Source organism: Gorilla gorilla, chromosome 3, assembly GCF_029281585.2.
Source record: "Gorilla gorilla gorilla isolate KB3781 chromosome 3, NHGRI_mGorGor1-v2.1_pri, whole genome shotgun sequence".
NCBI lineage: Eukaryota > Metazoa > Chordata > Mammalia > Primates > Hominidae > Gorilla > Gorilla gorilla.
This window is the reverse complement of record NC_073227.2, coordinates 195,270,862-195,295,703: the sequence shown is the minus strand read 5'-3', so window position 1 is coordinate 195,295,703 and position 24,842 is coordinate 195,270,862. Positions and strand designations below refer to the sequence as shown.

Here is a 24,842-nt window from a genome sequence, read left to right as displayed (position 1 = left end):
ATCCAGGTAAAATCTGATTTTTCTCAGGTAGTCCCCCATGTTAAATATCATCTCAAATCACTAGCAAGAAGAATACAATTAAGTTTGATATTATAGCTTACCCTACACAGTCCACCTCTTCAGGATAATTTAGCAAGCGGAGCACCTGTTCTAGGTTCCGTAAGCTTCTTTTTAAGTCACCTGTTGCCATTACTTAACACCAGATTCAGCTCCAATTCTTGAAATAGTCTAATTTTTCACCTGAAAATAGAAATCCATGCAATACTGGTTAAGTCTCTGTATTTTTGAAGCTTCTTGATTCTATTTTGGTCATATCTCCTATTGGCACTTACCATATTTATCTTACCCTAGCTCTTTTTCCCCTAGCTTCTTCTCTACTACTCAAGTTCTACTTTGTAACTACTATAAGTTCCTGAATATAGGGTGTCTCCCCTACCCTCCTACATGTTTTCCTTCCAAAGAAATGTTTGCCTTATATTCATCTTATTATAATGTATCTTATATAACACTTGCCCAATAGTTTTTTTTTTAAGCATAAAGCACCATTTGAGAAGACACATCAACTTGGAATAACATCCATCAATGACTCTTTTGGATGCTTATAGAAGCTACATAACACAATCAATAAAAAATGGAGACAAATTTAGCGCAGATTTAATCAGAGTCACAGGGCTCTGATCTCACATAGTTGCCAAAAAGATACCTTTCCTAAAAACTAAAAATACATTTTAAAAATGCAGGGTTCACTTGGATAAATATGACAGATTAAATGCATGTTACCTTCCTTTCCATTTTCTAAAGATCACTAAAATGAAAGTAAATAATTAAAAATCATATATACCCACCAGGACAAAAGGAACTACAGGAGATTTCACATAACAAAACAGGTATCAACAAAATTTTGGAAAATGAAAAGCAAATGAATAAGGGATAACCAACCTAGCAGAGCACAGACTGGCCAATCCCATCTGCCTAATATTTAGGAGGAAACCAACTGAAGCAAGATAGGTTCACAAATCAGGTGCACTTGATGCTTCTGAAAGACAAAGCGGTAAGTCCAGGGGGCTGAAATAAGAATGATTATTTGAAAGTCTACATAAGCAGCAGCTAACCCTAGAATTTATTTTCCCTCCCGCCTCCTATCCCTACACACATAACTTGCTCAGCAAGGCAACTACCTCTCACCTACCCTGGAAAGAGAAAAGAGCTTTACACTCCAAAGAAATTGAATCAAGGAGGCACCAAATTTGGAAACATTAGGCAAGGCGAACAATACAGAAGGAAGTGTTCGAAGGCAGAAAGAAGTATTAATGAAAACACACACACACACACACACACACACACACACTAATAAAGTTTCTTCCTATATCTCAGCCTCAAGAAGCTGTTAGACTTACATCCTCTGTGACAACAGACTATCAGGTTCTATGCTAGAGAAGGTGGATGGACCTGGAGAAAAAAGTATCACGTTTCTGACATTTGAGGAAAATCCCCATTGAAAAGGGCAGGTCTTGCCCAATAAACCTGCAGCAAACTCACTTATTGATAAGCCCTAACCAGGCACCTTTTTTTCTTAGAGACTCATGTTTAAAACTGAATATATGCCCAAAGGTCAATAACTATTAGAGGGAAGCTTCAGTATGAAAAGTATATATAAATACCTTAAACAAAATAAGCAGAGAAGAAAAATTTGGTGGAAATAGAGATAATATAGAGAAAAAATTTCAAAATGAAGCTTTCCATTCTCAATGAGATTAGAAAAAAAATCAAAACCTAAAACAAGAATATTAGGATATAAAAAATATTAAGCTTGTGAGAATGTAAAATGAGCCAGAGATTGTTAAAGTGGACCAAAAATAAGATCTAAGTACATGTTGTCTATAAGAAATCCATTTTGTTTATAAGATTAAAAGTAAATGGATAGGGAAAAATATACCATGCTAACATTAATCAAAAGAAAGCAGGAACAGTTATAATAATCTCAGACAGCAGACTTTATAATAAGGAAAGTTATTAGGGACATAGGGTCATTACATAAAGATAAAGGACTTAATTCTCCCAGAAAATATAACAATCTTTAATGTCTATGCACCTGACAACACAATGTCAAGATATATGAAACAAAAACTGACAGAACCACAACGAGAAATATACAAATCCCCTATTTTAGTTGGAGACTTCAACACTCCTCTATGAGAAATAGATCCAGCAGGCAAAAAAAAAAAAAAAAAAAAATCAGTAAGGACAAACAATATCATCTATCTATCAACTGGATATAACGAATATTTATAGACTACTTCATCAAACAACAATAGAATACATATTCTTCTCAATTTCACATGGAATATCCACCAAGACAGACTATCTTTGGGGTCATAAGGCACACCTTAACACATTTTTAAAAAGTAGAAATCATACAATGTCTGCTTTTAGACCACAATGGATTTAAACAGAAATCAACAACAGAATTGAAAATGATGGCAAAAATAAAAATTTAAATAAGACAAGTTTGAGGAGATAATTATAGTTACACAATGGATGAAAAGACACAAAAGTGGAATAGAAATTATAAGAAAATTAGAGGACCAAACCAAAAGGTTCAACATCTCATGAACGAGAGAAAATGAGGGAGGAAATTGTGAAATAATACAAAAACACCTCTTAAGGCTGAATGTCATGATTTTCTAGATTGAAAGAACACAATGAGTGATAAACACAAGAAGTGAAACAAAACTCACACCAAGATATATCACTGTGACATTTCATAAAAGAGAAGTTTTGATAAACATCCAACAAGGCAAGAAAAGATCACATAGGAAGAATATCAAAATAGCACCAAACTTTCAATAACAATGTTAGAAGCTAAAGGATAAAGAAACATTATCTTCAAAATCCTGAGAGGAATTACTTATAATCTTGAATTCTATACTCAACCAAGGTATCAAATACCACACCCAGCAGATTTACTCTAGGTATGCAGGAGCTTAGTACAACATTCTAAAAATCAACGTAAGCCACATTAGCAGGTCAAAGAAGGCAAATCATGTATTATCAACGGATGTAGAAAAAGCACTTGAAAGAAATCTAACACCCATCCATAATAAATACTCTCAGCAAACTAGGAATAGAGGGAAAGTCCCTCAGCTTAATTGGGAAAATACCTAGAATTCTGAAACAAACAATACAATTAAAAAATAGGCAAAAGATGTTAACAGATATCTCACTAAAGAGGATATATGGATTGTAAATAATATGAAAAGAGGCTTAAAATCATTTATCATTAGAGATTTGCAAATTAAACCAAAATACCACTACACACCTATTAGAATGGCCATAAAGCCTACAAAAAAAACCAACAGCTAACACCACACTTAAGGCTGAGAAACTGTATATGTCCCCCAAAGACTGGGAATAACACGAGGATGTCCTATCTCACCACTCCTATTCAACAGTGTTCCAGAAGTCCTAGCTAGTGAAATGAAGCAAGCAAAGGAAATAAAATACCTTAGGAAGAAAGGAATAAAGTGGTCTTCATTTGCAAAAGACATGATTGTTTATTTAGGAAATGCTAAAGAATTAACAAAAAAACCCCTAAAAGTAAAAAGTGAGTATAGCAAAGTCACAGTATATAAGGTTAATATATAAAAGTCAAATGTTTTCCTATATACTGGCAATAAATGATTAGAAATATAAAACTAAAAGCACCATTATCATAGCACAAAAAACACTTATAAGTCTAACAAAATATGTAAATGATCTGTATGTGACAAATTACAAAACTATGAAAGAAATCAAAGAAGGTTTTAGCTAGAAAAGGACAGTGGAACAGGACCTCCCCAGCCCTTGTCCTTCACAGAAACACCAATTTAGCAACCATCTATGTATAAAAGTGCCCTGATGGGTCCAAGTAGAAGGCTATGACATCCTTCTGGAGTCCAAGACTGATAGAAGCCATTTTGAGGAGGCAGAATCATGCCCCAGTAGCAGGCATGCGACTACAGAACTGGCTCCAGACCCAGCAGCAGCCTCATCAGCATGTGGGCTTCAACTCACCTGTCCAAGGTCTCACAGGAAGACTTGTTTGTCTGGGAACCCAGAAGGAACCACACCCACCCAAGCCCCAGTAACAGGCCCACAACCGCAGACCTGATTTTGAACATGTAAGCAGACCCACAACCTGGCTCCACCTAAGTGACTGTGGTTTGGAAGTCAGTCTCACCAAGGGACCCAGCAAGAGAAGATCTTCACCTACTGAAATCACTCTGTTTAGTACAGAAGTGGGAACTGCTCCTTCAAATGTACAGACACCAGTGAAAGACTCAAGGGATTATGAGTAAATATAACATGCCAAAGGAAACCAATAAGGTTACAGAAACTGACTATAACAAGATGAAGATCCATGATCTGCTTGACAAAGAATTCAAAATAATCATCTTAAGCTCAATGAGCTACAAAAACAAACAAACAAACCCAGATAGAAAATGAAATAAAAATCAGGAAAACAATACATGAACAAAAAGTTCAATAAAGGAGAAGCATAAAAAAGAACCAAACAGAAATCCTAGAGCTGAAGGATACAATGACTGAACTAAAAAATTCAATAGAAGGCTTCAACAACAGACTCAATCAACCAAAAGAAAGAATCAGCAAACTTGAACACCGGTCATATGAAATTATACAATTAGAGGAAGAAATATTAAAAAGAATAAAAAGTGAAATGAAGTAATACTACGGGACTTATGGTACACCACTAAGTAACTTAATAAACACATTATAAAAGTTCCAGAAGGCAAAAAGACAGAGAGAAAGGGGCAGAAAGCACATTTAGATTATGACTGAAAACTTACCAAATCTAGGGAGGAAAATGGACATCCAGACTCACGAAGCCCAAAAGTTCCCAAATAGGTTGAAGCCAAAGAGGTCTGTACCAATAGACACCATAATGAATTTGTCAAAATTCAAAGACAGAGAAAAAATTTTGACAGCAGCGACAGAAAAGTAACTTATTTCATATAACAGAGCCTCCATAAAGGTATTGGTGAATTTCTCAGCAGAACACTTGCAGGCCAGGAGAGAGGGAATGACATATTCAACATACTGAAAGTAAAAAAAGAAACCTGCCAACTGAAAACAATTACCTGAAAAAACTGTCTTCAGGAATGAAGGAAATAGCCAGGCATGGTGGCTCACACCTGTAATCCCAGCACTTGAGGAGGCTGAGGGCAGGCAGATTGCTTGAGCTCAGGAGTTCAAGACCACCCTGGCAAACATGGTGAAATCTTGTCTCTACAAAAAATACAAAAATTAGCCAGTCATGGTGGTGCATGCCTCTAGTCCCAGCTACCTGGGAGGCTGTGGTGGGAGGCTGACTTGAGCCCAGGAGGTTGAGGTTGCAATGAGCTGAGATCATGTCACTGCACTCCAGCCTGGGCAACAGAGCCAGACCTGGGGAAAAAAAATAAAAATAAAAATAAAAGAAAAAGATAAAAGAATAAAGAATAAAGAAAACATGAAAACTTCCTCAGATTAAAAAACTCAGGGAGTTTGTCACTTTTAGACATGCCCTAACAAGAAATGCTAACAGGAGATCTTCAAGTTAACTGAAAAGATACTAAACCAACAGTATGAAAGCATATGAAAGTATACATCTCACTGCTAAAAGCAAACATGAAAACAAACACAGAATATTGCAATACTGAAATTTGTGGCACGTAAATCTCATTGAACACTAGTATATAAATTAAAAGACAAAAATAGTATGAGTAACTACAACAACCACAGAAATTTGTTAATAGAAACAATATAGAAAGAAGTAAAATCTGAAATCAATTACATACATTGGTGAGGAAGAGGGGGGAGGAGTGTAGAGATTCTGAATATGAATGAAGTTGTTACTAGCTTTAAAAAGCCTGCTATGACTACATAATATTTGATGCAAACCCCATAGTAACCAAAATAAAAAGTATAGTAAATAAACAAAAAAAAGAAAAAAATCAAAGCATTCTACTACAATCATCAAATCACAAAGACAACAAACAAGAGAAAAACAGGAGAAACAGAAAGCAAATAGAAAACAATGAATAAAATGGAAACAATTAAGTACTTAATTATTAAACATTATTACTTTAAATTTTTAATAATTAAGGGCTCTCAGTAGACATGGAATGGCTGAAATGGATAATAAAAACAACACTCAACTATACGCTATCTACAAGAGACTCTAACATTTAAGGACACACGTAGGCTAAAAGTGAAGGGATTGAGAAAGATATTCCATGCAAACTATAACCAAAAGAGAGCAGGGTGGCTATCTATATCAGACAAAATAGACTTTAAGTCGACAACTGTCAAAAGAGACAAATAAGGCATTATATAATAGTAAAAGGGTCAATTCAATGGAAAGATACAACAACTAAAAATACATATGCACCCAACATCAAAGCACCTTAAAATATACAGTGAACATTGACAGATTTGAAGGAAGAAATAGATATCAATACAATATAGAAGGAGACTTGGATACATCACTCTCTATAATGTACAGGTCATCCAGACAGAATGCCAACAGCAAATATTGATAGAATTGGAGGAAGAAAATAGATATCAATACAATACAGAAGGAGACTTTGATACGTCACTGTCTATAATGTACTGGTCATCCGGACAGAATACCAACAAGTAAATTGCAAACTATACAACACTATAGACCAAAGACCTAACATGCATATACAGAACATGAGACTCAACCATAGCAAAATAATCATTCTTCTCAAAAGGACATGAAACATTCTCTATAACTGATCACAGCCTAGGTCACAAAACAAGTCTTAACAAATTTAAGAAGACTAAAAACATTCTAAACATTTTGTCTGATCACGAGGGAATGAAACTAGAAATCAATAATAGAAAATGGAAAAATTCACAAATACAGGGGAATTAAATAACATACTATTAAATAATACTGGGTCAAAGAAGAAATCAAAACAGAAATTATAAAATATCTCAAGACAAACAATAATAAAAACACAGTATACCCAAACATATAGGATGCAGTAAAAGCAGAATAAGAGAAGTGTTTATAGCAATAAATTCATTAAGAAGAAGAAAGAGGCAGGACACAGTGGCTCACGCCTATAATCCTAGCACTTTTGGGGGCTGAGGCAGGCGGGTCACTAGGTCAAGAGATTGAGACCATCCTGGCTAACATGGTGAAACCCCATCTCTACTAAAAATACAAAAATTAGCTGAGCATGGTGGTGCGTGGCTATAGTCCCACCTACTCGGGACTCCCACCTACTCGGGAGGCTGAGGCAGGAGAATCACTTGAACCCGGGAGGCGGAGGTTGCAGTGAGCCAAGATCATCACACCACTGCACTCCAGCCTGGTGACAGAGCGAGACTCTGTCTCAAAGAAGAAGAAAAAAAAAAAGGTCTCAATAAAACAACCTAACTTTACACCTCAAGGAACTAGAAAAAGAACAAACTAAATCCAAAATTAGCAGAAGGAAGAAAATAATAAAGATTGGATTAGAAATAAATGAAATAGAAAACTGAAAAACAATTTTAAAAATTGACAAAACTAAAAGTTCCTCTTTTGAAAAGACAAACTAAATCAACAAATCCTTGGCTAGACTTTAAAAATAGAAGACTCAAACAAAATCAGAAATGAAAGAGGACACAATTGATCCCACAGATATAAAAAGTATCATAAGGGACTATTATGAACAATTATATGCCATCAAATTGGACAATCTAAAAAAAAATGGGTAAATTCCTAGAAAAATATAACTTACCGAGACTGAATCAAGAAGAAATAGAATGCTTGAATAGACAAATAACAAAAAAGGAGATTGACGGAATAATCAAAAAATTCCCAACAAAAAAAAGCCAAGAGCCAGATACATTCTAGCAAACATTTAAAGAAAAATTAATACAAAACCTTATTAAACATATCTAAAAAAAAAAAAAAGAAGAAGAGGGAACACTTCCAAAGTCATTCTGAGGCCTGCATCACCCTGATACCAAAGCCAGACAAAGACACTACAAGAAAACTACAGTCTAATACATTTGATGAATATAGATGTAAAAATCCTCAATGAAATGTTAGCAAACCAAACACAACAGCACATTAAAAGAATCATATACCATGACCAAGTAGGATTTTTCATTGTGATGCAAGGATGGTTCAACACATGACAACCAACCAATGTAATATACTGCATTAATAGAATGAAGGATAAAACTCACATGGGCATCTCCACAGATGCAGAAAAAGCACTTGACAAAATTCGATACTCTTTTGTGATAAAAACTTCCAATAAATTAGGTATGGAAGAACCTTATAGCAAATTAGGTAAAGGAAAAACAAAATAAAGTCCATTTATGAGAAGCCCACAGCTAACATACTTAAAGATAAAAAACTGAAGGCTTTCCCCATAAGATGAGGAACAAGGCAAGGTTGCCTATTTTAGCCTCTCCTATTCAGCGTAGTATTTTAAGTCCTAACCAGAATAACTAGGTAAGAAAAATAAATTAAAAACATCCAAATAAAAAGAGAAGAGGTACAATATCTGTTTGCAGATGACATGATCTTAGATGTAGAAAACCTTAGGGACCCCAACAAAAATGTGAGAATAAACAAATTTGCCTTCAAAAGAGAAGGAAATCCTGCCATTTGCAACAACATGGATGAACCTGAAGCACATTATGCTAAGTGAAATGAGCTAAACACAAAAAGACAAATACTGTATTATCTCAATGTATGTGAAATCTAAAATAGTCAAATACATGCAAGCAGAGAATAGAATGGTGGTTGTAAGGGAACATGGGGAGAACAAAATGGGAAGCTGTTGTTCAAAGGGTACAAAGTTTCAGTTAGGCAAAATAAATAAGATCTGCAGGTACAACCCAGTGTCTGTGATTAGCAATATTGTATTCTTAAAACTTTGCTAAGAAGTTAGATCTAATGTTAAGTGCTCTTATCACAAAAGGTGAAAAAAAGATGAGTAGAAGGAAACTTTTCAAGGTGATGGCATTGATTTCTTGTAGTAATAATGGTTGGATGGTTTCACAATATCTACTTATCTCCAAACAGAAATTGTATACATTAAATGTCTATAGCTTTCTGTATGTCAATCATACCGCAATAAACAGGTTAAAAAATGAAGCAGCACCAGATCTCTGTACACACACCTTTAAAAATAGTCCCTTTGTATATAAAGCACCCCAAATTTTCTCCTTCTGAGTGTGTTATCTACTTAATTAAGGGCCTGGACTACAAAATCCAAGTTTTCACTTTTCACCCAAAGTTTTCCATTCTCACACACAGAATTTTCTCGTTCAGTTAGCAGATGCAAGAAGAGAATTTCAGATATTAGCTTTAAATACTACATTCTTGTCTATACCTGGTATTACTAGCTCTACCTAATTCATTTTCTTTCTTACCATGAAATTATAGAAACAAAAAGGTTACTGCAAAACACTTATAAACATATTGTCAGCATGAAATAATTATAATTATCCTATAATAAATTGTACCTTTTGAACAATTTTGGTCACTTTTTGATCTTCGTGTATTAATAAGTTAATACATGTAAATCATAACCAGAAGGGAAAATCAAAACATTCCACCTACCAAGTAATGATGAAAAAGAGAATGTGTGTGATTTAGTTAATTTAAAATATTATAGAAAGCAACAAATAACAGAAATGGTATCTGGGATAAACTTCCTGGACCTGGATAAGGATGTTTGGTGATATCTCAAGCTGTTCAACACCTTTGCACATGCCATTTCTTCAAGCTTGAAGAGATACAGAGCAACTCCTTCCCTCTCCCATTCTCCATCTGGCTAATACCCCTCGGCATCCTGCTTAAATGTCACAACCTCAAATAAGTCTTAGATCCCAAACTAATTAATCCCCCTCATTAATTTTCTCTAATAGACCCAGTTCTTTTCCTTCTTGGTACTTATCATAATAAAGAACCAAAATCTGTGCCAAGGGTCCAAAATAGCACTCTACCTGAAAAGCAACACTTAACCCTTGTCATTTCTCAGCTCTATTTCAGAATGAGCTGGGTTACTACCTGGGGTCCCATAACGACCTATATCCCAATGGCCTAGAAATAGAAGGAATACACCGATTCCCCCTCTTGATGCTGATTCTTCACTTTAATAAGCCACCACCATTGTCAGTCAAGATGTTTTGCACTGTCATCGGTCCCAAACTCCTGCTGGTTAGCCAGCTGTCTACTTCCAAGAAGAAAAGGTGAACACAGAAAAAAAGGCAAGAAATTCAAAATATCTATGCTTTTTACAGAAAGAGTAAATGGTGCAATTATTTTGGAAAACTTACTGGTGATACCTACTAAAAGCTGACATACATAGGGCCTATGAAACAGGAATATGACTCTGAAGAACGTACACAACAGAAAAACACATACGTGAACCAAAAGATTTGAACGAACTGAGACTTTAAACAAAATGATTCATTTTTTAAAAACTGCCCCAAAAGTAATAGCATGGAATTTATTTCTAAATGACTAATTTTCTTGCATGGAGTGGGACTTTCATTAGATTATCAAAGGAGATTTTTCCCAAAGAGTCATAAATAGGTATATAAACAATTAAGAACCTTTGCTGGAAGGAGGTAAGTTTCTGAACTATAAAAGTCTAGTCAGCCAGTAAGGTGAAACTCAATAACTTACATAAAAACATCTACTACAACTGTCCATGGACACTTCATAGAAGAAAAGTAATACATAACAATACCTTGAGTAATGAACCCTTTGAGAATGAAGTTCCTTTAAAATGAAGTTATCACATTAAAATGAAGTCATTATATTAAAATGAAAACAGAACAATTCATAAATCAGGTGAAGCTGGGTTAGTGTGATCTTTTCCTCCAATTCGCATTACCCATCTGTCCAGGATACAAATCATCCCTTTACACACCGTTTCTCTATCTTTAAATAAGGAAAGGTAAGAAGGTTACCGATTTACAAAATCCTAAATTTAGTAAGCTTCCTACTTTAAGCCCCTCGCCACTCATTTCCACAGCCATTTCCCCAGGGTAGAGCAACTGCTCCCTCTTTATGAACCTACCTTTCTGTTCCTAGTCTCCTTTATCAACATGGTAGGAAACAGCTTATTGAATATACTTTTATAGACTTGTGCATGCACATTTTAGTCACTATTTTTCAGCCAATAAATTACTTCAACTAAACATTTACATTTTTAGACAGAGATAATTTTAGGTACTGTCAAATGGGAGATAACTAGAAAAAGAGAAAGTCATCCTGAAATCACATTATACAAAACACTGGCCAAGAAGGTAAACCCTATTTAATATCCTTTAGATTGACTGGGGGTAGATGGACACACGGAAGCCTAAAAGGGATTTCCCAAGATAAGCCTTTACTTCACTGAAAAACATGAAGTGAGGACTACTCTGGCTTTAACCGCAAAAAATGTATTCTTGGATTTTGCCACTGGCCAATATAGTAGGTCTGAGCTTCTTTCGGGTTCCAGACCCATCTATCTTAACACAATTCTTCTAGGGATACCTTCTTCCCAGTAACTTTAATGTAAATTCTATGTCTTTCCAGACTTCCTTTAGTCCTTCCAGATGCATATTCCATTTTCCCAGTGCAAGTAATTTTGTTTTACGTAACACTTTATGATATCTTCTCACCTTTCCCTTTTCTGACATTTTGGAAAACATTTCAGTGTCTCTTACATGATTTCTACCTCTGATAATGGAATTTCTGACAACAAAGTTATGTCTCTCTTCAGCACCAGTGAATAAATATTTTGAAGAGTAATACAAGCAGAGCTCGTGAAGGAGGTAAGTGATAGGAGACAGAAAAATAAAGGGATTTAAAATTGGGATTATTACAGAATAAAATTACAGCTACTGCTCTACATTCTCACAAAGGGCTTTACTAAGTCTACTATAAAATTCAAAAGCCTTAAAAACAAGACATTAAAAGAAGCCAATCTATTACTTATGTACATTTTAACACCTTACTTTCATTAATGAAAAATACTTTTAAAAATTTAACATTTTCAACTTATAGCACTGATCAAAGGAAAACTAAGGAAAAAAGGAGATACCACTCAGCTTGCGGCATAGATTCAATAATAAAGAAGCTCTCAATATTCCTTTCTAGCTTCCTTCCTTGTCTACAAGTCAGATCTGCGCAATTGAACTTGTGGGAGAGGTTGTGAAAATGGTGTACTCTAGCAGTTTAGGATTTTCAACATCGATCAATCTCACTGCTGTTAGAGGTCATTAAAACAATGCCTCCCAAGAGAATGTCACTGGACCAGAGTGATTTTTGTTTAGAATGAAGCAACTACACTGACTCTAATAACAGTCAATGGCTAAGAGTTTGTGACATAGCACATAATGCTCGATATTATCTAAAAACACGTATCAAAAACAAAAAAGTAAAGATGAGAAAAACAGTTTACGAAACTGCAAAAGATATTAGGGAAATACTTCTCTAAGAGATAGAAGAAAGGTCTGAGAAAGGCAAAGCATCGAGAAAGCTGGGCGGGAGTGGGGAGGAGTAAGGGACAAGTAAAGAGTTCAACGGGACTGCTGTGTTCACACATAAAATTAAAAGGTCTGCAGATAATTCGGAAAAACAACAGTCTAGCATGGCCATAATTCCAGAGTAAAAGAGAATAACAACTTCAAGATTAACTTGTTACAGTGAGGGAAAAATCTGTAGCCTTCAATAAAGGTGGAGAAATATTTGAAAAGCTGGGGAAATGCAAACAAGGAAAACACGAACTGCTGTCCTGTCTTCCTTATAGTCAGGAGCCATTTGTATCCTCACCCCAGAGGATCCAACAGGAATCAGTAAGCCTATAACTTTCCAACCCTAAGTCACAACCTAATTCTGATAGGATGAGCTACCACGATACTTCCCACTTCGTTGTGACTAAAAGCATATACTAGTTGGGTATATAAGCAAGGCTCCCCTCCCGCCATTTGATTTAAAAGAATGAAAAGGCGGATCTGGTCATTCGTCTCCGCCCGGGGTCTCTGTAAGGACGGCGGAGAGAGGCGACCTCTGCCCAATACCAGGCGCAGCCTTGCCGTCTCCTCGGGGCTCACCAAGCAGCCACCAGCAAAGAAGCCGGTTTCAAAGGCCCAGCACGACAGGGAGAGGAAAACGGAGCATATGCAACCATACACAGTCACCAGAGTCCAGCCTCCCGCAACGAGTCGCTACAGCCAGGCGCCTGCGCCCAGAAGCGCTTCTCGCGCCGACCGTTTGTATTTGGAATTGTGGGTTCCTGCCCGCCACGCACCACCGCAAGCCCTTCAAAGCGGGGAGCTTCTCTGTGCTCCAGGATTCCTCGCTGCCGATTCCACACCGCGTTCAAGACTCCTGTGAAAAGCGACTCTGCTGAGAGCCTCCTCAATGGCCAGTCCACTTCTAACTTGCAGCTGAGAAGTTTTTCTGATCTTGATGGTCAGAGTGGCTCGTGCTGCGAAGTGAGAAACATGGAATCTATAGCGAATCGTAAACAACAGAAATAAAAATGCGTCTCCGTTAAGAGTCGGAGCCTAACGTCACTTCCGGCAACAATAGGAAACGTCAAAATTGGGACAGTCGGCAGTTCTGGCCCCTGCAGCTGGAGGTACCCTGAGTTCTGAGGGTCGTAGTGCTGTTTCTGGTATTCTCATCGCGGTCACCTCTACCGGTGTGGACAAGTAAAGTTTGAACCAGCTTCTCCATGGCCTGGGCACCAGTTCCCGGCTGAGCCATTTTCCTTTTGGCTAAAAGCCCCCGCCCAGAGGCTAATTCGTCGCGGCGGCGGTGGAGATCGCAGGTCGCTCAGGTACAGGAGTCAACCTAGATATTTTAGATCTCTTGTCTCTTTTCCCTGTTCACCTTCACTTTTCTCGAAAATAAAGACAACCAGTGCTTGACAGTTGGCCGAAACTGGCCGACCAGCAAGAGTTTGCGACCAATGACAGTGCGAAGCATCTTGAGTGACAGTGGTGGTGGCTCATTAAAGTGAGGAATCAGTGTCAAGAGGCGGAACTGGGTGTATTCCTTCTGTTTCTAGGCCATTGGGGTGTAGTTCGGTTTAGGACTCCAAGTAGTAACCCAGCGTCATTGTGAAATAAACCTGAGAAATGACAAGGGTTACTTTCTTCAGGTCCAAGTGTTGGTTTTCGAGTCGAGTGTTATTTTGGTTCCTAGACAGTTTTTGGTTTTTTACCACTTTCCAGTAATATGAATGCAAACACAAGTATAGTTAAGATCACGATGGATTGCTAGCTGCTACAGTAGTCAAACTTTGGTTATAAAACTTGTCAAACTTGTCTTTTGTTTCTCAGCGACTGGGTTCTAATCTGTTACGTAGAAGGTTCTCAATATTTATTTGGCAAAATTACATAAATGGATCCCAATCCTCAGTCATTTAATTTTTTTAGTTTTATTTTTAGGTTCTGTATGAATTTACTAATAAAATAATTGATTCTACTTGTTTTACAAGTAAAATATTCATTTTCAAGGCTCCTAGGTGTATATCCCCAAATGAATATATCAGGATTTTTATTACGGTAAAGTGAAGACAATTTATGTTTTCTATTTCAGCTTTCCTCTTCCTTCTTTTAATGTTTGAAGTAATGTATTTCTGAGGTAGGAGCTCTACACACTTCTCAACTCTACCCCTCACGAAAATGATATATGAAACAGAGTAGGTTTCAGAATAAAGAATGCATAAGTTTTATTATTTTTTTCATATTGGGTCAGAAATTCATCTTTAGCCAATTAACCTGACAATATGTCCGATGAAGTACTTCATTAGTTGTCTATTGCTGGGTAACAAATTACCCCCAAATTTACCCCAGCTTAAAACAACAAATATTATCAGTTTCTGTACATCAGGAATTAGGGTGCAGCGTAACTTCATTTAATAATGTTACAGCAAATTAACTAGTATTACTTGGGGCCCTTGGATCAATTGAAATACTTCCATCCACAAAATATTATAGTAACTTCTAGATAAGCCAAAACATTGATCATAATTTATTACATATGATCACTTTAATGGGGAATGTTTTGTGTGTTTACTGTTGCTAGGTTAAAAGATATCTTCCTCATTTTACAATATAAAAACATTGAATTACCAAATCTTTAATCACAGTGTGTTGAAATTAGTCATTCAGATTTGTAACTTTATGGTTTATTATTTAACCAACTGCTAATGTACAACTAATTTTTTCCTCATTTTGATTAAAATTTGGAAACTGGCACTATTCCATTGACTGACCCATGATAATGCATCAAAATCATTAATACTGAAGTCTAAGAATTATGCATTTAATTTCTGTTTCTTTTTCTTGAATTATTTTGCTTAAATAATTTTTTAAACAATTTAAATGAAATACATCTATTTCTGGAAATTTATGTTCACTATTTCTTTTTCGTTTTGCTCTCATTGTTTTGTTTTTCTGACAAATTTCTTGACACAGCTCTCTAATAAACTAAAACGTTTTTGGCTGACTTGAATAAATTTATATCATATTTGGGGCAAGTATTTTTTTGAGACAGATTTTTATTCTGTTGCCCAGGCTGGAGTGCAGTGGTGCGAACAAGACTCACTTGTAGCCTTGACCTCCTAGGTTCAAGCAATTCTCCTTCCCACCTCAGCCTTCAGAGTACCTGGGACCACAGGCACACGCCATCACGTGTGGTTATTTTTTTTAATTTTTTTGTCTGACTGTGCTGCCCAGGCTGGTCTTGAAGTCCTGAGCTCAAGCGATCCTCCTTCCACAGCCTCCCAAGGTTCTGGAATCATAGGTGTGAGCCACTGTGCTGGGTCTGGTGCAAGTACTTTATAGCAATATAAGATAAAAATATTTGTGGTTTGGAGTTTAGGCAACAGCTTTAGGGAGTTTAACTATTTAGTCAGCAGTTCGTGTATTTTTCAAGAATAGATTGCATAGGATTCATAAGCTATTTGAATGAAGGAACCAGATTTTAGCAAGTAAGCCAAGCTTGGAGAGACTCTATATGGAGTAGTGATTTGTGGAAGTCATGAATATAGGGAAAAAAGAGATGGAAAGGACAGATGTTAAATACACACACACGCACACCATCATCTCTTCTTTTATTTATTAATTTGTTTTTCAGAGTTTTTTCCCTCATTTTATTTTTATGGGATCACAGAATTGTTTCTTCCAATTTTTAAATTGTAGTAAAATATACATAACATAAAATTTACCATCTTAACCATTCTAAGTGTACAGTTCAATGGTATTAATTACATTGATAATGTTGTGCCACCATCAACACCATCTATCTTCATTACTCTTTTTATCTTGTAAAACTGAAACTCTATACCTATTAAACAATAATTCCTCTCCCCCATTCCTAGGTCCTAGCAATCACCATTCTACCTTTTGTTTCCAGTTTTGGAAACCGGAAATGTTTGTATTCATATTACTGGAAAGTGGTAAAAAACCAAAACCTCATATAAATGGGCTTATCCAGTATTTGACTTTTTTTGACTGGCTTATTTAACTTGGCATAATGTCCTCAAGGTTCATCTTTGTTGTAGCATATGCCAGAATTTCTCTTCTTTTTAAGGTTACATAACATTTCCTTATACGTGTCAGCCACATTTTGCTTATCCATTCATCTATTATTGGACGCCTGGGTTGCTTCCATGTTTTAGCTGTTGTGAATAATGCTGCTATGAACATGGGTGAACAAATATCTTTTCCAGACCCTGCTTTGAATTCTTGAGGGTATATACCTGAAAGTGGAATTGCTAGATCACATGGTAATTCTGTTTTTAATTTTTTTTTAGGAAGCTCCACATTGTTTCCGCAGAGGCTGTACCATACGTATTATGTTCACATTAACAATACATAAGGGTTCCAGTTTCTCCACATCCTTGCCAAGACTTATTTTTTTTTCGATAGTAACTATCTTAATGGGTATAAGGTGGTACCTCATTGTACTTTTGATTTGTGTTTCCCTAATGATTAGTGATGTTGAGTGTATTTTCCTGTGCTTATTGGACGTTAGTGTATTTTCTCTGGAAAAATGTCTTTTCAAGTCCTTTACCCATTTTTGAATCATGTTTTTGTTATTGTTGAGTTAAAGGAGTTATCTGTAAATTATAGATATTAGATTTTATCAGATACATGATTTTCAAATATTTTCTCTCATTCGGTGGGTTACCTTTTTACTCTGTTGATACTGTCTTTTGACGCACAATTTTTTTTTAATTTCCATAATGTTCAGTTGGTCTATTTCCTCTTTTGTTGCTTGTGCATTTGGAAATCATTGCCAAATTCAGTGCTGTAAGCCTTTTGCCCTGTTGCCCTGTTTTTTCGTCTAAGAGTATTACAGTTTTATGTCTTACATTTAAGTCTTTGATCCATTTTGAGTTAATTTTCATAGATAGTGTTGGGTAAGGTTCCAACCTCATTCTTTTGAATGTGGATATGATTTCTCAGCACCATTTGTTGAAAAGACTGTCCTTTCCCCCATTAAATGATCTTGACACCTAGTCAAAAATCTTTTGACCATATATGTGACGGTTTATTTCTGGATTCTCTGTTCTATTTCATTGGTCTGTATGTCTGTTTTTATGCCAATACCATACTGTTTTGGTTACTGTAGCTTTGTAATAAGTTTTGAAATCAGAAAGTGTGTCTTCCAGCTTTGTTGTTCTTTTTCAAGTTTGGTTTGACTATTAGAGGTCCCTTGAGATTCCATGTGGATTTTAGAATTTTTTTCTATTAATGCAAAAAACGTCATTATAATTTTGGCAGGAGCTACATTGAATCTATAGATCACTTTGGGTGGTATTGCCATCTTAATAAGTCTTCCAATCTGTAACCACAGGATGTACTTCCATTTATTTGTCTTCTTTCACTTCTTTCAGTAGTGTTTTGTAGCTTTCATTCCAGAAGCCTTTTACCTACTTGGTTAATTCCTAAGTATTTTATTCTTTTTGATGCTGTTGTAGGTGGTATTATTTTCTTAATTTCCTTTTCAGATTGTTTATTGTAAATGTATAGAAATACAACTTATTTCTGTGTCTTGACTTCATGTCTTTCTACTTTGCTGAACGGATTTATTAGTTCTAAGTTTTTGGTAGAATCTTTAGGGTAACTACAAAGGATTTTACTGCTTTCTTTCCAATTTGGATGTCTTTTACTTTTTTTCTTGTCTAATTACTCTTGGAACCATGGAATTTTATAGCTAAAAAAGACCTTAGGGAACACCAGTTTCAAAACCCTTATTTTACAGGGGAGGAAACTGAGACCTCAAAATTTTAGTGACTTGCCTGATGCTCACTACTAGCTAAGGAAGGAGACTGAGTCAAACTCATGTTTTCTTTCCATCAGTCTCTTTTCACTATTAAATGTTTTCTCATTTTTCACCTTCCCCCTATTTCTGGCTGCCTTCAATATTCATTTAATTTAATACCTTGTTTTATTTGTATAAAAGCAACTCAGTGAGAATTATGACTTTTGTTTTGGTTTTTAATTCCATAGCACTCATAGCAATGGCCTTTGTGGTTAGTGGGCAGGTGAGTATGTGTATACTGAGAAGGTGGGTTAGGATATGCTACCATGACTACAGCTGATTACAGCCACGTTAAGTAAATAGTGATACAATTAAGTAAGAACCATATAATTAAAAATAATGCTAGTGAGAAGTATGATACATTTATTTTATTTAAAGTTTCAAATAGTTAGACAATGGAACATTTCTTGAAAAACAAACCACAGAAATTGAATAAGCCTAAAATTCTTAGATTTTTGGTTGCATTTAAATAACACATCTTAATTTTTACATTTATTTAGTTGCCATTTTGGTAACACTTTTTATAGAATAAAATTAACAGGAAAAAAACCTTCAGGAAACAAAGTAATATTGTAAATCTTTTTGAATTAAAAAAAACCAAAACCTGCAAATGGTATGCCTTTTAGTAACAAAAACTGCTCTTGCAGGACCAGATCTTTAAATTTAATGAGTAGGGGCTTTTTATGTGTTCAGTGTACCTTGTGACCTCTTAGTACTTAGCTATTTCCCTTTTCTCCTTAGAAAGACCTCCTTGTGGACTTACCCTTCCTTTATTTCTCTACATTTGTTGCCTTTAAATTTTAGGGATGTGATTGGTTATCAGGGTTTTTTTCTTTTTTAAAAAATTTCTCTACGCAGTCTGTTCTAAACTTCTTTGGTGGTCTGTTCTTTTGGAAGTGAAGAAATAAATGCTAGGCTCCTGATTTGATTCAAAATGTCTCAGAAAATATTTTCTCATAGACTCTCCCATGTTCTTATGCTATTGAATAATATCACATGATATCCCTTAAAGATTTTTAAGACCTGAAGTAACCAAAAATAGAGTTGCTACTTTTTACTTAAAAGCACTGAAAATTTATAAAAACATATAAGTGGATTTCCTTATCGTTAGAATTTGTATTTTAGAGATAACTATTGTAGCATACATTTTAAACCTTTATCTGAGACAGGACATTTACTTATAAATTCCACTATTTAGACAACTAAGAAATACTGAAGAAAAATGACCATTTATAATGTGTATTTAAATGAGGCTGTTCATATGTCAGTCATTACATACCAATGATTTAACACCGTTTGCTCAGTAAAAGCTTTATGGAATTGGTTTGCTTCAAACAAAAGGACTTAAAGCAGAATGCTTTTTTGAGACCTCCGGACTCCTTTCTATTCTTGCCATCTTTCCCTGTGTAGATTTTATATGCCCAAATAGTATATAAACCATTCTTCATTACTTATTGTCTGCACAGCATGTGCCATTTGAGTGCTTAGTGCCATGAAATTATAAGCAGTAGTTACCTTTTTCTTAATAAATACTACTTTATTTTGGTGTTTAACTTGTTACAGAGAGATAGTTTGATTAAAGCTGCTTAATATTTTACAGATAGACTTTGTATTAGATACAAAATATTAATAAAACTTGTATTTTAGTCTTTTTAAGAAATAGTCTACTATTTTGAATAGGAAACAAAACATAGTAGTCAAAAATACCATCTCTTAGAAATGTAACGATCTTCTAGAAGTTAAAAAGTATAGAAAACTATTATTGTTCTTATAAATTTTAATAAATGTATAATCTGTGTAATTATTTGTAGTTAATCCATAGTTTGTACTGCTTTTAAGTGGAAGCTCTTTTATGCTGTTGTAACAGACTTGGTTAGACTAAAACTGCTACTTTAAAAAAAAAATACATCCAAAATGATGTCAGAACAATATAGCTGTTTCAGAAACTACATACTGCTTTACCAATTAAAAGATGCTTTTATATACATTCTCTTAGTTAAGGCTCATAGCCACCCTGTAAAATAGATAGGAATGATTTCCCCCATTTTATAGGAAACAAAAGATCAGAACCTTGTTTGAAATACCTAAGGTCACACAGCAAGTTACAGCGTAATTGGAGCTCCATCTTTAAATTCATCCTCCACAGTAGTAGTGTCAAAAAACTTCTACATTACTGTAAAGCAGAGATTATAGTATATAGCCCACTTTAGAGATTTGTTTTATTTATTTATGCTGAAATTAGCATAATAAAACTGAAAGTGGACAAATTAATTTTTGAAAACCAAAGATCTACACGCCACTGCACTCCAGTCTGTTGACAGAGCGAGACTCCCTCTCAAAAAAACAAAACAAAACAAAATCTAAATATATTTAATTTTTTTTAAAAAATTGGCTCTGTCAGGCAGGCACAGTGGCTCATGCCTGTAATCCCAGCACTCTGGGAGGCCGAGGCAGGCGGATCACATAGTCAGGAGTTCAAGACCAGCCTGGCCAATATAGTGAAACTCCGTCTCTACTAAAAATACAAAAATTAGCCAGGCATGGCGGTGCGCGCCTGTAGTCCCAGCTACTCGGGAGACTGAGGCAGGAGAATCGCTTGAACCTAGGAGGCAGAGGTTGCAGTGAGCCGAGATTGTTCCACTGCACTCCAGCCTGGGCAACAGAGCAAGACTCCAACTCAAAAAAAAAAAGTTGGCTCTGTCAAATAAATATTTGGTCAATATGTAATAAAAGTATTACTGTTAATATTGCTATTGTTATTTTAATGGAAACAAAGGCATATAAGAATTTAGGAGATTCTAAATTTACCGATTTTAATGTATTTTAATAAGTAGAAGCATTTTTCTACAGATATTAGAAATATAATATTTGTAGCAATCCAAATTAATTCATGTAGCTTATTACTGTTTTAAAATAAGTAATTATACCAATTTTCTAATTAATGCATTTTATATTTACATTGTCTTTTTTATTAGACTAAGAGTTACACAAATATCGATCCTTTTTGCATTTGTACCTTACTCTGTTGTTTATATATCCTATGTAAGTGGTCAAAACATCATTTAGGATTTGTGTCTATAAGGATTTGTATTCCTTAATTCCATCTTCTTTTGATCCATATGTATTCAAATTTACCTGAAGTGAGAGATGATTCATAGGTTGTAGATTTTTCACAATTAGTTGGATTCCCAAAATCTAAAATAGTTACTATTTGTGAAATGATGCTAGACTTCCCATGTCTTTGCTCACCCTCTTTAAAGCATTCGAGTTTCTAATTCCTTTTTATAAAACATCTTTATTAAGGTATCATTTACATACAATAAAATTTGTTCACTTTAAATGTGCAGTTGCCTATCCTTTTTTAAACTTTTTTTGTTTTTTTTCCATCCTTCTATGATTTTTTAAGATAATTGTAGATGTACATTCAGTCTCAAGAAATATAGAGTGATCCCTTGTACACTTTACCTAGTTTCTCTGATTGGTAATAGTTTTGTAACTATAATATACTATCAAAACCAGGATTTTGACATTGATACAATCCCTCTATCTTACTCATATTCCCCTAGCTTTATTTTTACTCAGTTTACATATGTGTGTGTATGAAGTTCTGTGCAAGTTCACATATCCAGCACCATAGTCAAGATAGTAAATAGTTGTAACACCACAGGGATCTCTCACACTGCGCTTTTGTAACAGTACCCACCTCTCTCCTGGCTAATGATGTTGACCATCTTACCATGTGCTTATTTGCCATTTGTATATCCTCTTTCGTGAAACGTGTGTTCATATCTTTTGCCCATTTTTATATTGGATTGTTTGGTTTTTCTTTACTATTGTTTTGAGAGTTGTTTATATATTCTAGATACTCGTCCGTCAGATATGTGGTTTACAAATATTTTCTCTCAATCTGTAGGCTTTCCTTTCATCTTCCAAATATAGACTTTCAAAGAGCAAAAATTTTTTATTTTGATGAATTAGATCAATTTTTACTTTCATGATCATCCTTTTGATATAAGTCTGGGAATTCTTGGCCTAGCCTTAGACCCCAAAGATTTCCTTCTATGTATTTTTCTAAAATTTTTATAGTTTTATGTTTTACGTTTAAGTCTATGGTCCATTTTGAGTTAACTTTTGTAAAAGGTGTAAGGTTTAGGTCAAGGTTCATGTAATTCATTTTTTTTAAAATCAGTGTTTACCAATCGTTTATTCATTCAACAAATATTTTCTGAGCACTTTATATGCCAAGGCACTGTGTTTGATACTGGGTTTATTCATGTAACCTATTGTGTGGAGTCAGTTCCATATTTTAGTACTTACAGTCATCATTTTGCATTTTACCATGTTAACTGAAACTAGTGCGTGTTGGAACTATGGCCTTGCTATGTAAATGGCATCTCTCCAAATTTCACAGATCCCAAATTAATGAAATTCAGGACCAGGATTATGACTACTCAGGTAATTAATCCACAGTTATCAGGTGTATTTGAAATGAAGGAACCAAAATAATAGTTATCATTTAAAGAGGGTGAGAGGGATGAGTACGAAACTACCTTTTATTGTAAACTACCTACTATGGGTTAAGTTCCATAAATGTTATCCCCACTAAGTCCCACGGAATAAGAATTATTATCCGTTATTTTACTAATGAGAAGAATGAGGATCAGAGATCACAGGCTAATCAGATTCTGTGTTGGGGTTTGATGCTGATCTTTCTTCACATCAAAGCCTGTGTGCTTTCCACAAGAACAGCAGTAGCCTGAAAGAGCAGCTGCAGCTGGGACCAACGATGGAGGTAATAAACAGTGACGGGGTAAAAAGAGATGAGAACCAGTGATGAAGAAACAGATGGTAAATTGCTTTTGTCATCCATGGGCTCCAGCGGTTCTGGGAATATGGTTTGTGGGTTAAGAATAAAAGCTTTGGACTCAGATAGACCTGAGTTTGAATCCTAAATCTTCCATTTTGCCAGCTTTGACTTCTCAGGCAAATTTGCTTAACCTCTCTAGACCACTATTTCCTTTGCTGTAAAATTAGGATAATAACACCTGCCTGTTGGTTGTTGTGAGGACTAAAATGAGATAATATATAACAGACTTAACAGAGTGCTTGGCACAGAGTATGTATTAATGGGTTATAGCACAAAATAATGTTGTTTAATATTTATATTATTAAACATTATATAAATAAATGTATATGCATAATATTATGTACCAAAGGAGGGGACAGAGCCAAGAATTCATTCTAAGGCTTAAATCTCCACACACAAGAAATAATTAAAGGGATTTTTTATTCTACTTTGTTAGAATAAAAAAAGAATGTCTCTGCCCTTTAAAATAGGAAATTCTTATCAAAAATGGCAAAAATAATTCCTACTAAATATTTTGATGTTTTCTTTGATAGTAGGTTTCCTGCTACTGTTATACTATGATGCTGAGTATTTATCTCTTTAGTAATGGTCTTCAGTCTGTATTACACTGAGCCCTAAGGTAATAATTCTTAAACTGAGTACATAAACTCAAACACACATCTTTTTCAAATTTACGTGCCTGGATTCCACAACTAGGAGATTTGTAGTTACAAAAAAGATTGTTAGAGGAATAAAAATAACCCTTGAATACTTTTTAGCCAGGTTTACAAATTTTTAATATTTTGCCACATCACCTTATTGTTCCGTCTGTATAGACATAGACGTTACTGTTTTGCTGAACCATTTTGGAGTAGGTTGCATACATCACACCATCACACTTCAGTGTGTGTTCCCTAAGAATGAGGATATACTTCTGTATAGCCATTTCACAGTTATCAAGTTTAGGAAATTTAACATTGATACTATGATACCATATTTTTATCCAATCTTCAGCCCATATATCTAGTTTCTTATTTATCTCAATAATGTGCGACATAGCAATTTTTTTCCAATCCTGTTGACATACTGCATTTCGGTAGTATTGTTTTTAGCCTCTTTTAATCCAAAACTGTTCTTCCACCTTTTTTCTTTTTCTTTTTTCTTTTTTTTTTTTAACTTTTATGACATTGGCATTATTGATTTATTTTTTAGGAACAGAGTTTTGCTCCGTCACTCAGGTTGGAGTGCAGTAGTGTAATCTTAGTTCACTGGAACCTCCAATTCCTGGCTTCAAGTGATCCTCCTGCCTCAGCCGCCTAAGTAGCTAGGACTACAGGCACATGCCACCACACTCATCTAATTTTTAATTTTTTATAGAGACAGGGTCTCGCTATGTTGCCCGGGCTGTCCTCAAGCAATCCTCTTGGCCTTGCTCTCCCAAAGCACTGAGATTAGAGGCATGAGCCACCATTCCCAGCCTGGCATTGGTGTTTTTGAAGGAAAATATTCTGTTATTTTACAGACTGCCTTTTGAGTTTCTCTGATATTCCCTATTAAATTCAGATTATGGATTTTTGGCTGGAATACTATATAATAATGATGTTGTGTCCTCAGGGCATCACATCTAGAGGCATATGATGT

General features: G+C 35.2%; 2 protein-coding genes across 16 annotated transcripts in view; one reads left to right on the top strand and one right to left on the bottom strand.

The window, feature by feature from the left end:
• Positions 1 to 13,595, bottom strand: part of CEP44 (centrosomal protein 44) — a 50,129-nt gene extending 36,534 nt beyond the window's left edge. For 3 of the 15 annotated variants that reach the window (XM_055385857.2, XM_055385862.2, XM_063705648.1), the window contains exons 1-2: positions 13,323 to 13,418; positions 102 to 240 (exon numbers count right to left, since the gene is read on the bottom strand). In XM_055385857.2, the coding sequence (XP_055241832.1) occupies positions 102 to 190 (89 nt within the window). In that variant the 5' untranslated portion in view covers positions 191 to 240; positions 13,323 to 13,418. Of the gene's footprint in view, positions 1 to 101; positions 241 to 939; positions 1,037 to 4,847; positions 6,861 to 13,125 lie in introns of those variants that run through there. The other 12 variants (XM_019025876.3, XM_055385863.2, XM_055385856.2 and 9 more) reach the window with 10 other exon arrangements.
• The window catches only part of FBXO8 (F-box protein 8), a 47,544-nt gene continuing 36,291 nt past the window's right edge, over positions 13,590 to 24,842 (top strand). Inside the window, exon 1 of the mRNA XM_004040644.4 lies at positions 13,590 to 13,856. The gene's annotated coding sequence lies outside the window, so the exon portion shown is untranslated. The remainder of the gene's footprint in view (positions 13,857 to 24,842) is intronic.